The sequence below is a fragment of the Aquarana catesbeiana genome, linkage group LG06 (assembly GCF_042186555.1).
Source record: "Aquarana catesbeiana isolate 2022-GZ linkage group LG06, ASM4218655v1, whole genome shotgun sequence".
In the NCBI taxonomy this organism is placed as follows: domain Eukaryota; kingdom Metazoa; phylum Chordata; class Amphibia; order Anura; family Ranidae; genus Aquarana; species Aquarana catesbeiana.
Genome location: NC_133329.1, coordinates 362,098,160 through 362,110,899, shown reverse-complemented (window position 1 = coordinate 362,110,899; position 12,740 = coordinate 362,098,160). Strand labels below are relative to the sequence as shown.

At 38.9% G+C, this 12,740-nt stretch overlaps 1 protein-coding gene across 3 annotated transcripts in view; it reads right to left on the bottom strand.

The window, feature by feature from the left end:
* Positions 1–1,207: 1,207 nt before the first annotated feature.
* The window catches only part of NR4A2 (nuclear receptor subfamily 4 group A member 2), an 11,672-nt gene continuing 139 nt past the window's right edge, over positions 1,208–12,740 (bottom strand). Inside the window, exons 1-8 of one of the 3 annotated variants that reach the window (XM_073634132.1) lie at positions 12,728–12,740; positions 10,408–10,532; positions 9,067–9,929; positions 6,152–6,281; positions 4,742–4,905; positions 3,037–3,239; positions 2,686–2,864; positions 1,208–2,544 (exon numbers count right to left, since the gene is read on the bottom strand). The exon at positions 12,728–12,740 is cut by the window's right edge and continues 139 nt beyond it. In XM_073634132.1, coding sequence (XP_073490233.1) covers positions 2,288–2,544; positions 2,686–2,864; positions 3,037–3,239; positions 4,742–4,905; positions 6,152–6,281; positions 9,067–9,927 — 1,794 coding nt within the window. In that variant the 5' untranslated portion in view covers positions 9,928–9,929; positions 10,408–10,532; positions 12,728–12,740 and the 3' untranslated portion in view covers positions 1,208–2,287. The remainder of the gene's footprint in view (positions 2,545–2,685; positions 2,865–3,036; positions 3,240–4,741; positions 4,906–6,151; positions 6,282–9,066; positions 9,930–10,407; positions 10,533–12,727) is intronic. The other 2 variants (XM_073634133.1, XM_073634134.1) reach the window with 2 other exon arrangements.

Sequence of the window (12,740 nt, the reverse complement as noted above, 5' to 3'; positions counted from 1 at the left end):
GAACGGAAGGCAAACGGTTTTGCTGAATGTTGATAATAAACAGAAAATGATTCCTCTCAATTCTATCTACAAGGTCATAAAAAATGACGGTGAGAATTGTAAAAGGAAAACAGATCAGACCAGGAATAAAATCTGGTTAAATTTATATAACATTATTTTTTTTTTTGTATTTGTGTATTTGGTATTATTTTAGAGCATAACTATTGTTTCTTTTGATAAAACCTAATAAATAGAAAAAGTGGGAAAAAAAAGGGAATTATTTTCCCCTGGGTTAATATTGTTTTTCTTTGCTTGCAAGGAATGAGAAAAAAAAAACAATGAACCTCTTTTGCAAGCTGAGTTTAAGCAATAGTTTTTTTGGGGATTTTTTGATCGTTTTTTAGGACATTGTAATCTTATTGGATTATCAAATAAAGAATTCTATACTAACCTTAATGCCGAACAGCTGTCTTTTATATTTATCAATGTGTTGAAGTTACATATTTCTTTTTTAAATTATTATTATTAGTAGTAGTAGTGGTGATGATGGTAGTAGAATTATTATTATTATTTATTTATTATTTATATATATATATAATATTTGCATGCAAAAATAATACACAGCTTCACTCTACTAAATGATTATCAGTAGTAGTAGTCGTAGTAGTAATAGTAGTAGTAGTAGTGGTGGTGGTGGTGGTAGTAGTAGTAGCATTTATATTATCATTAGTAGTAGCATTATTATTTGTTTATTATTATTTAGAATTTACATATTTTTATGCAAAAATAATACACAGCTTCACTAGATCCACTAACCTAAAATTTCTCTTAATGCATAATAAACTTATGCTTTTATTTTTATATGATATCATATATAAGCAGTCACTTTTTTAAAAATCTCAACTATGACCTATGTCATCCTATAATTTCATCTTGTTGATATTGCTCATAATTGTGCAACTAGATAACTCTCAGGTCTAAAACCAACAGGCTGTAAATAAAATAATATATTTATAATAAATAAATACAAATATCTGCATTCCTTTACCACCCCCGATCTGAAAAGCTCAAAGATTATAAAACTGACTGTCCTTTTCTAAAATCCTTCTTCGAACCGTTATCTTACAGTACAAATCCTTTCAAAACATAACAAAACGCTGCAAACGCTCCAAACGTTCTAGGATGAAAAGGAAGAAGACTGTAAAAACAAACATACTAGAGGTGATGATGGCAGTATTAAAATTTTACTTCCAAACAATGAAATAATATATTAACTGACATTTTTTTGGAGACAATAAAAAATAAAAATCAAAGTGCTTATTAATTTCCGCTGGGTTTTTGTAGGGTAACCCTTGGAAACCGTTGAAAAGCTGTTGCATGCAAGTTTTCAATTTAGTCTTAGACAACAAAAAAAAAAAAAAAAAAAAAAAAGGAAGATACTGTATAAATTTTTGTATTAACATCAACAGTACATACAACACTTACAAACAAGGAATGTTGGACACTTCCAAACAATGCTGTGTCCCGTGTCTTGGTATTTCTGTAATACTTGTGCCTACATATTTTACAGTTGAGAAAATGTTTTTATTTTTCTGACGCTCGAATAACTACCAATCTTTATAAAATCTAGCAGACTACATAGTGTCTGTATACTATTTATATAATATAGACATTACCGAAGAAGCAATTGCCTATAAGGTTTTCCGATCTAGTACTGTATAAACATGCTTTTATGCAATTTTTTTTTTATTCATATTTATATTTTTTTTGCAAACACAGCTTGTAGAATCGGTTTAATATTTATTCATAAATAGGCACAAAATGATTAAAAATAGCTAAATTGTATTTTATACATGTACAAGCCTGTTTTTTACGTTTGTATCCTTCATGCCATCCACTGAACTGTTTTTTCTTTTTTTTCACAATATATTACAGTTTTCTTTAACAATAAAAAAAAATAAAATAAAATAAAATAAAAAATCATATATTGTAAGTCTTTAGAGAAGGGCAATGCGATTGGTCACCTTAATACTATAGACTGAGGTCATTCTTTGATGCTCTTAGCAAGAATTTAAGAGATGTGTTCTAAAGAGAGGACCTTAGGAATGATGTCACGTGATGAGGAAACAGTAGGTTGAGTCCGTTTTTGTTTTTTCTATGGATCCTGCAGTGCTAGTTGCTTGACACTGGCGCATGTACCATAAGTTCACTGTTGGCAATTTGGTACCCAAACTGCATATATATTTTTTTCACAGGTAGAGTCCCTTTAGTCTGGAGTTATTTGTAGATTGTCTATTAAAATGTTTTTTTAAAAAGGTAGTGTGTCCAAGAAGAGTTTGTCAATGATGGCCGGGGGTGGTACCAAGTCCTCCAGTTTTAGGTAGAAAATGCGTTGGAGACCCTGTGTGCAAAGTGTGCGAAGCTCAGGCAATTTCCCCAAAAGTTTGGAAAGGTAGTTGGGCCGGTTCAAGCCCCCATTGTTAAAAGTCACATGGTCCTTGAGGCAGTTGATGATTTTGTTCTGGAGTTCCTCCACCCTCTTGGGTTCCTTGAGCCCGTGTCTCTCTGAAGGAGAAAAATGTAAAAAAAAAAAATTAAAAAGTGTCGCAAATGAATCCACTGTGTGCAGAATGTGTCTCAAGAACATGAAGCCCTGTTTGCAAGAAAATAATGAGGTAGGAGAAAATGTTTGGAAAGAATTCTCACCTGTGACCATGGCCAAAGCAGCAATGCAGGAAAAGGCTGAAATGTCAATGTTCATGCTCTGTAAATTGGAGGAAAATTCAACAATGGCGTCAATCCATTCGCCAAAGCCCCGGACGCACTGTAACCTGTGCAGCACTGCCCCATTACAGAAGATGAGTTTGCCCTCAGCTGGGTTAGATCTGGAGTTAATTAAAAAAAAATCAGAAAAAAAAGACAAAAACTAATTAGTATCCGAATAATAAATGGGCGATTAAAAGGCTCCTAATTACCACAGAGCCAATAAAATGCAAATCAATTGACCTTGAAAAGAGGGTTGCTTATATAACAATTAAAACCTAATTCGGTAATTACCTGTATGCTAACCGCAGGACGAAGAGTTCCAGGAAAGCCGACTCAAAGAGAAGGTCCTGGTCCTGTTTGTGGAGCTCAGAGAAGCCTGGGATTTTCTCGGCCCAACCTCTGATGATCTCCATAGAACCGGTCAGCAAATCATAAAACTGCTGTATATGTTGAGTGTCATCTCCATTTATTTGGAAGTCCGGATTAGCGTGAAACTGAAAAAGAAAAAAAAATACAAAGGATACAAATTAATGAGCTCCCATTACATAAGGCGTAATTGCTCAAGTAAAGAACAATTCAGTTCTGTGACCAGCAAGGGACAAGAGGCCAGAGCTGCTAATTTAACCATGGATGGTGACAAGATGTGTGACCTGAGTCTAGGAGCTGCTGCTGGAGATGTGCAAAAACCAAGAGTGTCGGAAAACATGTGCAATCAATCAGAAGGACATTGACCAACGTTCCGGCCACACTACAAACCTTCATCAGCCTATAGCGAATGGTGGCCATACAAGCTTTCATTTTATTTTCTGATTGATGTGCAATTTGATTAAAATTATCAAACTGATAAACAATCGAATTGCAATAACAGACCTTTCGATCAATCAGATTTGATCGAATTGAGTCGATCGGCTAGCGTGGAAAAAGGATCAATCGATTTGCATCCATAGACACCATCCAGATTCTGACAGATTTTGATGTATTTCGATGGAACAGAAATGTGGTTGATAACATTTGATCGTATCTTCCAACTATCGATCAAAATCCAACCCCCACTGTGTGTGGTGTGTGATTGGGTTGTGGACTATTGATTGATTATTCATATTTAGGGAGAACAATCAGAAAAGAAATTGGTAATTTATGGAAGCATGTATGGCCATCATTGGTGTTTACAGACCCCAAGTTCAAAAGGTCTAAAGATGGTGGCAAACAGGACAGTTAAGGTCCTAGTCCAAGTTTCACATTATCTATGTATAGATAGATAGATAGATAGATAGATAGATAGATAGATAGATAGATAGATAGATAGATAGATAGATCCTTATATCCCTTGATACATCCCTATCACACATATAGAAGTATCTCCAGTTCCTAAAGAACAATAAAACTTCATGAGAACATTGAGAAAATGAAAATCCACCAGAGAAAAATTTTGCAGTGTTTTAAATTTTGACATCTGTCTATAAATTCCTGCAGCCAGGAGAACATTTTTCTTCCCGATATATGCAAATATTACTGCAGGGAAGTCAGGGCTCTCAATCACAGGAACCACGGGAGCTGCAATCAGTTTTTGGGCTGAGCTACCTCTGTAGATCCCACTTTCATCCTAAAATTCCTAAGGGCAAAGTGTCTGATATTAAAGGTGTTTTTGTAAAATGAAATGAAAGGCATAGTGGCCAACGATGTGGTCCTTACAGATTGAAGCGTAGTATGACGTCTGACGTTTGACTATATAAATCGCTGCGACTTTTTAGTCGCTGCGTGTCCTGCAGAACTCACAGGAGACAGACGTCTGTACAGAGCAATATGCTAAAGTGAAGGTTGGCTATACAATCGTGGCCTGACATATGGTAAGTGTATAAAGTCAGACGTGGTGTCACCAAGTGTAAGAAAGCAGCAGAGGCCTCTATGTAAAGTCCCATGGTCACTTTAAGGGGTGCAAACAGAAGGGTTAGATGTAAGGGTGCCCTGAAAAGACTGCTATGTACAGCCCACTTACCCTGGAATAGTCCAGGCTGCTGACTGCCGGATTGGAATCGACGTGGGCTCTCACTAGGGCACTGATCAAACTCACCGGGGGGCTCGGGGGAGACGGCTCCTGAGGGCTCTTGGGCTTGGATGGCAAGCGACCCCTCCGACCTTTCAAACTGTCTGTGCGGACCACTGCCAGAGAAGAGAGGAGAGTGTGATGGAAGGGCTCAGGAGTCGGTGCCCACTCACATTCCTTGGCACGCCGTGCCCTCTGCTTCATCACAAAGGCACCCTTCACACCACCAACAACAATACACTGGGCAGCACAACTGGCGCTTATAAGACATTTCCTGGCACCAACATCTGCCCGATGCCATCCTTGCTGCCCACACACACACCACAAATATTCTTCTACTGCAAAACAGTCCGAGCATTTCCACTACCCATCTATTATCTATCTATAGAAAAGGATCTATCTATCTATCTATCTATCTATCTATCTATCTATCTATCTATCTATCTATCTATCTATCTATCTGTTTGTCTGTCTGTCTGTCTGTCTGTCTACTGTATATATCTATCTGTGTCTGTTTCTATCTGTCTATCTGTATGTATCTAATTAAAAGTATCTGTTCTTCTGTCTGCCTGCCTGGTTCGCTATCGTTCTATCTATCTATCTATCTATCTATCTATCTATCTATCTATCTATCTATCTATCTATCTATCTATCTATCTATCTCTCTATCTCTCTCTCTATCTATCTATCTATATCTTAGGCTGGCCATACATTATACAATTTTCTTGAATAATTTTCCTTTAGATTTACTAAATCCATATAATATGAGGTGACACCTAAACACTTTCAGTTTTGTATGCAATCAGGCAGGTCCTTCTACTACATAGTTGATGGTAAATCTAAAGGAAATTGAATAAGAAATTTGTATAATGTATGGCCAGACTAAGTAAAAGTATCTGTTCTTCTGTTTGTCTCTCTGTTTGCTTCGCTATCGTTCTATCTCTCTATTGCTCCACCTAAAGTGATCTATCTATCTATCTATCTATCTATCTATCTATCTATCTATCTATCTATCTTTCTTTCTTTCTTTCTTTCTTTCTTTCTTTCTCGATCTGTCCTGCTGCCTATCATCCCTAGTAAAAGTATCTTTGTACCTATGTAAAAATATATTTTTCAATCTATTTAAAATGTGCTATATATATATATATATATATATATATATATATATATATATATAATTTACACTACTATAAGCGAAGCCCTGTGCTAGATACATCCACAACAAATGCCCCAATACAAGCATAGCCACATAGTAGCAAAAATTGCATAGAAAGTGCAAAGTTTAGTACATGAATCTGCATTCACTCAAAGTCATGGCACCCACGTAGACCGGCGCGGGCACTCTACAGATAAGTGATGTACCTTCTTTGACCATGCCAACAACTAGGCACTTCTGGAAGCGGCAGTACTGACATCTATTCCTCCGCCTTTTGTCCACCGGGCAGTTTTTATTGGCTAAACAAACATATTTGGCATTTTTCTGGACAGTGCGCTGGAAAATAAAAGAGAAAAAAGAATGTGCGATGAGTACACCGGTTTCATCCTCATCACCAGCAATGGGGATAATTGGTGTGATTGTCGGGGTGCCTTTCCTGTGGGGGGTCAGTGTGTGCAGGGGGGGGGGGGCATTTAATAGGCAGAAAACTGAGCGTTAGCACCGCTGGCGTCATGGTAGCTCTTAGCTGCTTCTCCTATGCCAAGCAAGACAAGGAGCAGACGATCAGTAAATACAATTCCGTGAGCATTCATATTATTTACATCCCTCAGAGAGGGCTCTATTTCAAATGATAAGATTATTCAATCAGGACGCTGGAATAAAGAGATCACTTAATTTCACCATAGGGAATTCTGTTCCACTTGGTTAGTTCAGACACGGTTCTCTGTCCTAAGCAATTTAAATCTGAAAAGGGGGATGGCTGCTGGGAGCACATGCAAAACAGATCTGTGTTCACCCAAACACAAGCAGAGCAAAAAAAATAGAAATGCAGCAAGATCTGCTGGAAGGGGTTCAGGCACGATTTAATTGTTCACAATATATGTCATCACTGGCTTGTGTTATCAGGCACAAGGATTATGAAAGTGTTAAGGCTTTGCTTCCACATCTTGCATCTATTATTAATTTCTTAGGGATAAAATTGTGACCAATTAAAATGACACTCATTGCCCTCATTATGCTCAGCACTTAAAGAATTGCGTTGTAAGAATTTAGAAGATGGATTATTATTATCATTATTGTAGTAGTAGTAGTAGTAGTATTTTAGTAGTAGTATTATAGCATATTGACTACAAGATGTTTCCTGTCAATGATTACTATAACCCAAAGCTTTGACAAAGTCATATAAAAATACCAAAAATACCATCCAAATCATCTAAATGCATTCGTGTAAAAAGTGCACAAGGTTTGCATTGTTTATTGTTTAGCATGTGCTGATAACAAAACACATTGACAGTTATTGTGTCAACATTATGATGTCATCTAGTAGCAGGAAAAAGATATATAAACAGTTATAAATCTCTTTGTTATTGTGTATCATTATGTTAATAATAATGTAGCAATGTATCTAAAGGCATTTGCATTGGAACGTGGAGCTGTTCATGTGACAAGGCTTGCATGGCATTTGTCTTCCAAGAACAAATATGACAGGGAGTGTAAAGGTTTTGAAAAAAAAAAGCCTCATTAGGATGTGCTGCTGAGAGCAGTGTAACAAAGTATCAGTTTTATAGAGCATTTATAAGGTGGTTTTATGGGGGATGCTATGGACACTTCCTGTAAACATGGGTCAGGTGTTTTAGGATGCTATATAGACAATGTACTATACACACACACACACACATATGTACATATATTAAACTTAATAAAGTATCAATGTTCTAAAGCGAGCTGAATATCTGTTAACAATGTATCAACATTCCGAAGTTATGAACTGTTATGACTGGTGTTACATCTAATAATGCATCGACTTATGCATATCAATGTGTCAAATGACTTGCTTTAAACTGTACTATTAACTGTCCCACAAACTGTATCATTGTATGAATAGTTGACAATGTATCAATACACTAATAACAGATGTTTTATAGTGCTCTGCTATAGGTAGAGTTGCTTACATATATTAATAATGTAACAACGTTTGTAATGAAGTGAATCAATGTAAATTATGTTCGGTGTTTGCTTTTCCTTTCCTGTTCACAATGTATCAACTTTATTTAGAATATGTTATCAAGTTCACAATGTATCAACTTTCTATAGGCAGAGTAGATCATGCTGTTTATTGTTAATAACCTATCAACGTATGTATGCAATGTATTCAAAGTTTCCTTATATCGTGCTTCTGTTTTACTGTTCTTGATAACAACGTATTAACTTTACAAATGTGGTTTATTTCGAATATCATGTCAAGTCCACAAGATATAACGTTCTATAAGAGGAATGAGTTCTTGTAGATAATGCCATTTACTGTCTATCATCTATTATCATCTATTAACGCATGCATGTAATGTAATCCAGTATCATGGATGTTTCTTTGCATTGTGCTGCTGTTTAATTGTTCCTGAGAACAATGTATCAATGTTACAAAGGCAGTTTATATAGAATGTCAAGTCAAGTTTACAATGTCTTAACGTTCTATAGCAAGAGTAAGTTCTTATGGATCGTGCTATTGTTCGTAATCTATCAAAGTGTGTATGCATGTAGCCAAGTATTAAGGTATTTTCTTTACATTGTGTTGCACTGTTCCTGATAACAATGTATCAATATTGCAAAGGTTGTTTATATAGAAAGTCATGTCAAGTTTACAATGTATCAACGTTCTATAGCAAGAGTGGGTTCTTATGGATCGTGCTGTTGGTAATAATTCATCAAGGCGTGTATGTATATAGCCAAGTATCAAGGAAGTTTCTTTACATTGTGTTGCACTGTTCATGATAACAACGTATCAATATTACAAAGGTAATTTTTATAGAATGGCATGTCAAGTTTACAATGTATCAACGTTCTATAGCAAGAGTGGAACTTATGGAATGGGATACTGTTGATAATCTATCAAGGTGTGTATGTATCTGTGTTGACAAGTATCAAGGGAGTTTATTTACATTGTGCTGATGTTTTACTGTCCCTGTTAACAATGTATCAATGTGCTAAATGCAGCTTAGTATGTGTTGATATGGCTAATGATACACTTCCTGCTCTGCAAGCATTTCCCATGGAATGTTCACCTCTATGTGACAATCTGCAAGCTTGTGACCTGGAATGGTGTCATGTTAAGCCTCTAACTCACCTTGAAGAACCCTTTGCACCCTTCACACGTGCGAACTCCATAGTGTTGGCAAGCAGCATTGTCTCCACACACAGCACAGAGCCCCTCGTTAGATGGGGACCCTCTGGAAGGGGGTGAAGGGAGCTGGCTATCTATGAGCTGAGAGGCATGGCCAAGTTGAAGTCCAGGGAAGCCCATGGCCGCCTGTTTCCTGATGGGGTTGGGGACTGCAAAAGTCTGTCCATCCACCACATGGTGGACACCGGAGGTCTCAGCGTTCATGGAGATGTGGTGGCCATCAAACCTCATTTGACAGCTAGACACGGGGGTCCCAGGAGGGGACTGCTTGAAAGAGAATAAGGACAGTCTGGACACAGGACCTTTCCTTTGGTCTATCATGTGGCTGGTGGCCACATAGTTCTGGTGGAAGCTGTGGAGGCTACCAGGATCATCCCACATTGAACTGTGCTGGACTGGGAAGCCTGGGGTGTTGGAGGTTGGGGGTGAAGAAGGCTTGTAGTAGACTGAGCCTGAATGTGCCATCATCTCCTCTGATTGAGGTGCCAGGTGGCTGTGCTGTTGGTAGCCGTGCATCTGAATATCTTCCACTTTTATGGAGGACTGTTGCCCAGGCACTGGCATTTGGTACAAGCAAGGTGGCTTGACGTCGTAGCTGGAGTTGTAGTTATCCATAAAGGTACTAAAGCTGGGGAGAGAAGTGGTGGCAGTGATTTCAGTGTTGGTCAGGTCCATGCTAAACTTGACAAACTCTGGCGTTAAGAAATCGGAGCTGTATTCTCCTGATGAGTGGTAATTGTAGCTCTGGGAAGCTGGGCTGGCTCCTTGTGGCGACGACCCATACTGAGCCTGAACACAGGGCATGGCTGTAAATGAGACAATTAAATAGATACCCAAGCTGTTCAACTGCATACTTCTTCCCCTTTTATTTGGACCATTGTGTCATCCATGCCGCCCCCTCCCATAAAAAAAAAATATATATCAAATGCCCACCCAAAAAATAACCTTTCATGAGTGCTGTGGGACTATAAGTTTCAGCTTGTGCTGGAGAGCCAATGCTTATCACAACCTGCAAGGCTAACAAACTTGAGGTTCAATGTTCTCAACGCTAACGCTCACCAACGCCTTCTAAACGCTTAAAAAACGCTGGCCAAACGCCCATGTAATCCCAATTCTACAGTTATCTCTTTACAAAACTATGACAACTTTAAACTCAAGAGATGTCATTTTTTGCTTATAAGTGGCCTCATAACATAGGTTGTCTTGGCACTCAGTACCCCCCCCCCCCCCATCTCCTCTGACCCCCACCACCACCATTGATTTCCAAAATGAATAGCAACAAACCTTCAGCCGGGCTGCGGGCGTTTTCGATGAAAGTAAAGGAGGACAGTGTTGTAGTTCTTGTCGGGACAAATCTCCAAAATGTAAACGGGTCAGTGGAGGGGCACCCAGGGGGTCAGCATAGGTTCCTGCAGGCAGAAAGGAGACGTTAATGGGCGTCAATGACAAATGACAGGAGGTATGGAGGGCTTTAAATTCCAGGATGGAAAAAACAAATTATGAATATTATCTACAGTGGTGAATGTGGGTGAGTCAGGGGAGAAAGCCCTTTCCCTGGATATTGTAAATGACTGTAAACACAGCAGACGGTTGAGTCATTAGATGCTCATAGTGGGTGTTCACTTGATGTAAGTGTACCCGAGTAATCATTGACAGGCACCTCCATTGTGACAGCAACCACAGCCATAGGCCCAGGAACAAGCCAAGATCACCAACTATTTCACATCACTTTTATCCAAATAGATGAATTCCTACACTGGTGATAAAAGTACAACCCGAACCCCCTGTCCATTCACTTCCCACAATACAACACACGCTATGTCACCAACCTAGAGAGCAGCGCACTTTATTTATCATCCATCTAATGCTTATTAAACTGGGTGACACCTCTGCCAGCATCCACAGGAGCAGCCTCTGAGGATTACATGACACCGGGGGCTTCATGCAATATTGCTTATTAGTGTGTTACATTGTATCCAGACAAGGCAAGATCACTTCCATATTAATTGGTTCGCATCACCTCGTTCATCTCTCTGCCCAGTGTACGGTAACCAGGAGACCGCAAAATCAACCCCCCACCATGTACCAGCCAGACACCCGGGGCAAGAACACTACAGCAGTCTATATGGGCATCTATACCAAGTCATATGAACAGCAAGCAAGGGGGTCAGTTCAGGTAACCCAAAACCACATGGAAAGGGTGACAGTCATGGACAGCAAGGTGTATGACCTACTGAATACTCCTGTGTGTAGATAGATAGATAGATAGATAGATAGATAGATAGATAGATAGATAGATAGAACGATCTATCGAGAAAAATGATACATTTTATCTATCTATTCCCACATATACATATTACATATAGATACATAGATATAGAGATCACACATCTGTAGAAGTATCTCTCAGTAGATGACACATGTGCTTTCACTCTCTATGATCCATCATATCATCAACAACTTTCTTCCATACACCCAGCAGCTCCAGGCCCCCAGGTAGGTAGGTATGTAGGTGATCAGAGCGCATCCAGGCTTGTCCCATCTGCTCAGTGTAGTGACACTTCTAATCAGTCAGTGTATTGTGGGGTGTATTGGAAAGTCTATGTACTATGGAGTGTATTGGGGTGCCTGTGTACTAAGGGGTGTATATGTGCTATTGGGGTGTATTGGAAAGTCTACGTACTATATTGGAAAGTCTATGTGTCTATGTACTATTGGGTGTATTGTGAAATGTATGTACTATGGGGTGTATTGGGGAGTCTATGTACTATTGTGGTGTATTGGAGAGTCTATGTACTATTGTGGTGTCAATGTACTATGGGGTGTATTGGGGTATCTATGTGCTATGGGGTGAATATGTACTATGGGGTGTATTGGGGTGTCTATGTACTATGGGGTGTATTCGGGTGTCTGTGTACTATGGGGTGTCTATGTATTCGAGGGTGTATTGGGGTGTGTATGTACTATGGGGTGTCTATGTACTATGGGGTGTATTGGGGTGTCTATGTACTATGGGGTGTGTATGTACTATGGGGTGTATTGGGGTATGTATGTACTATGGGGTGTGTATGTACTATGGGGTGTATTGGGGTATGTATGTACTATGGGGTGTATTGGGGTATGTATGTACTATGGGGTGTATTGGGGTATGTATGTACTATGGGGTATGTATGTACTATGGGGTGTATTGGGGTATGTATGTACTATGGGGTATGTATGTACTATGGGGTGTATTGGGGTATGTATGTACTATGGGGTGTGTATGTACTATGGGGTGTATTGGGGTATGTATGTACTATGGGGTGTGTATGTACTATGGGGTGTATTGGGGTATGTATGTACTATGGGGTATGTATGTACTATGGGGTGTGTATGTACTATGGGGTGTATTGGGGTATGTATGTACTATGGGGTGTGTATGTACTATGGGGTGTATTGGGGTATGTATGTACTATGGGGTGTATTGGGGTATGTATGTACTATGGGGTATGTATGTACTATGGGGTGTGTATGTACTATGGGGTGTATTAGTGTACTTTTCCAGTGAATGGTTGCAGTGTAGATCCGGTGTATAGAGGACGGTGTGATCGGTGTGGACACTTACCGGCGGTGCAGAG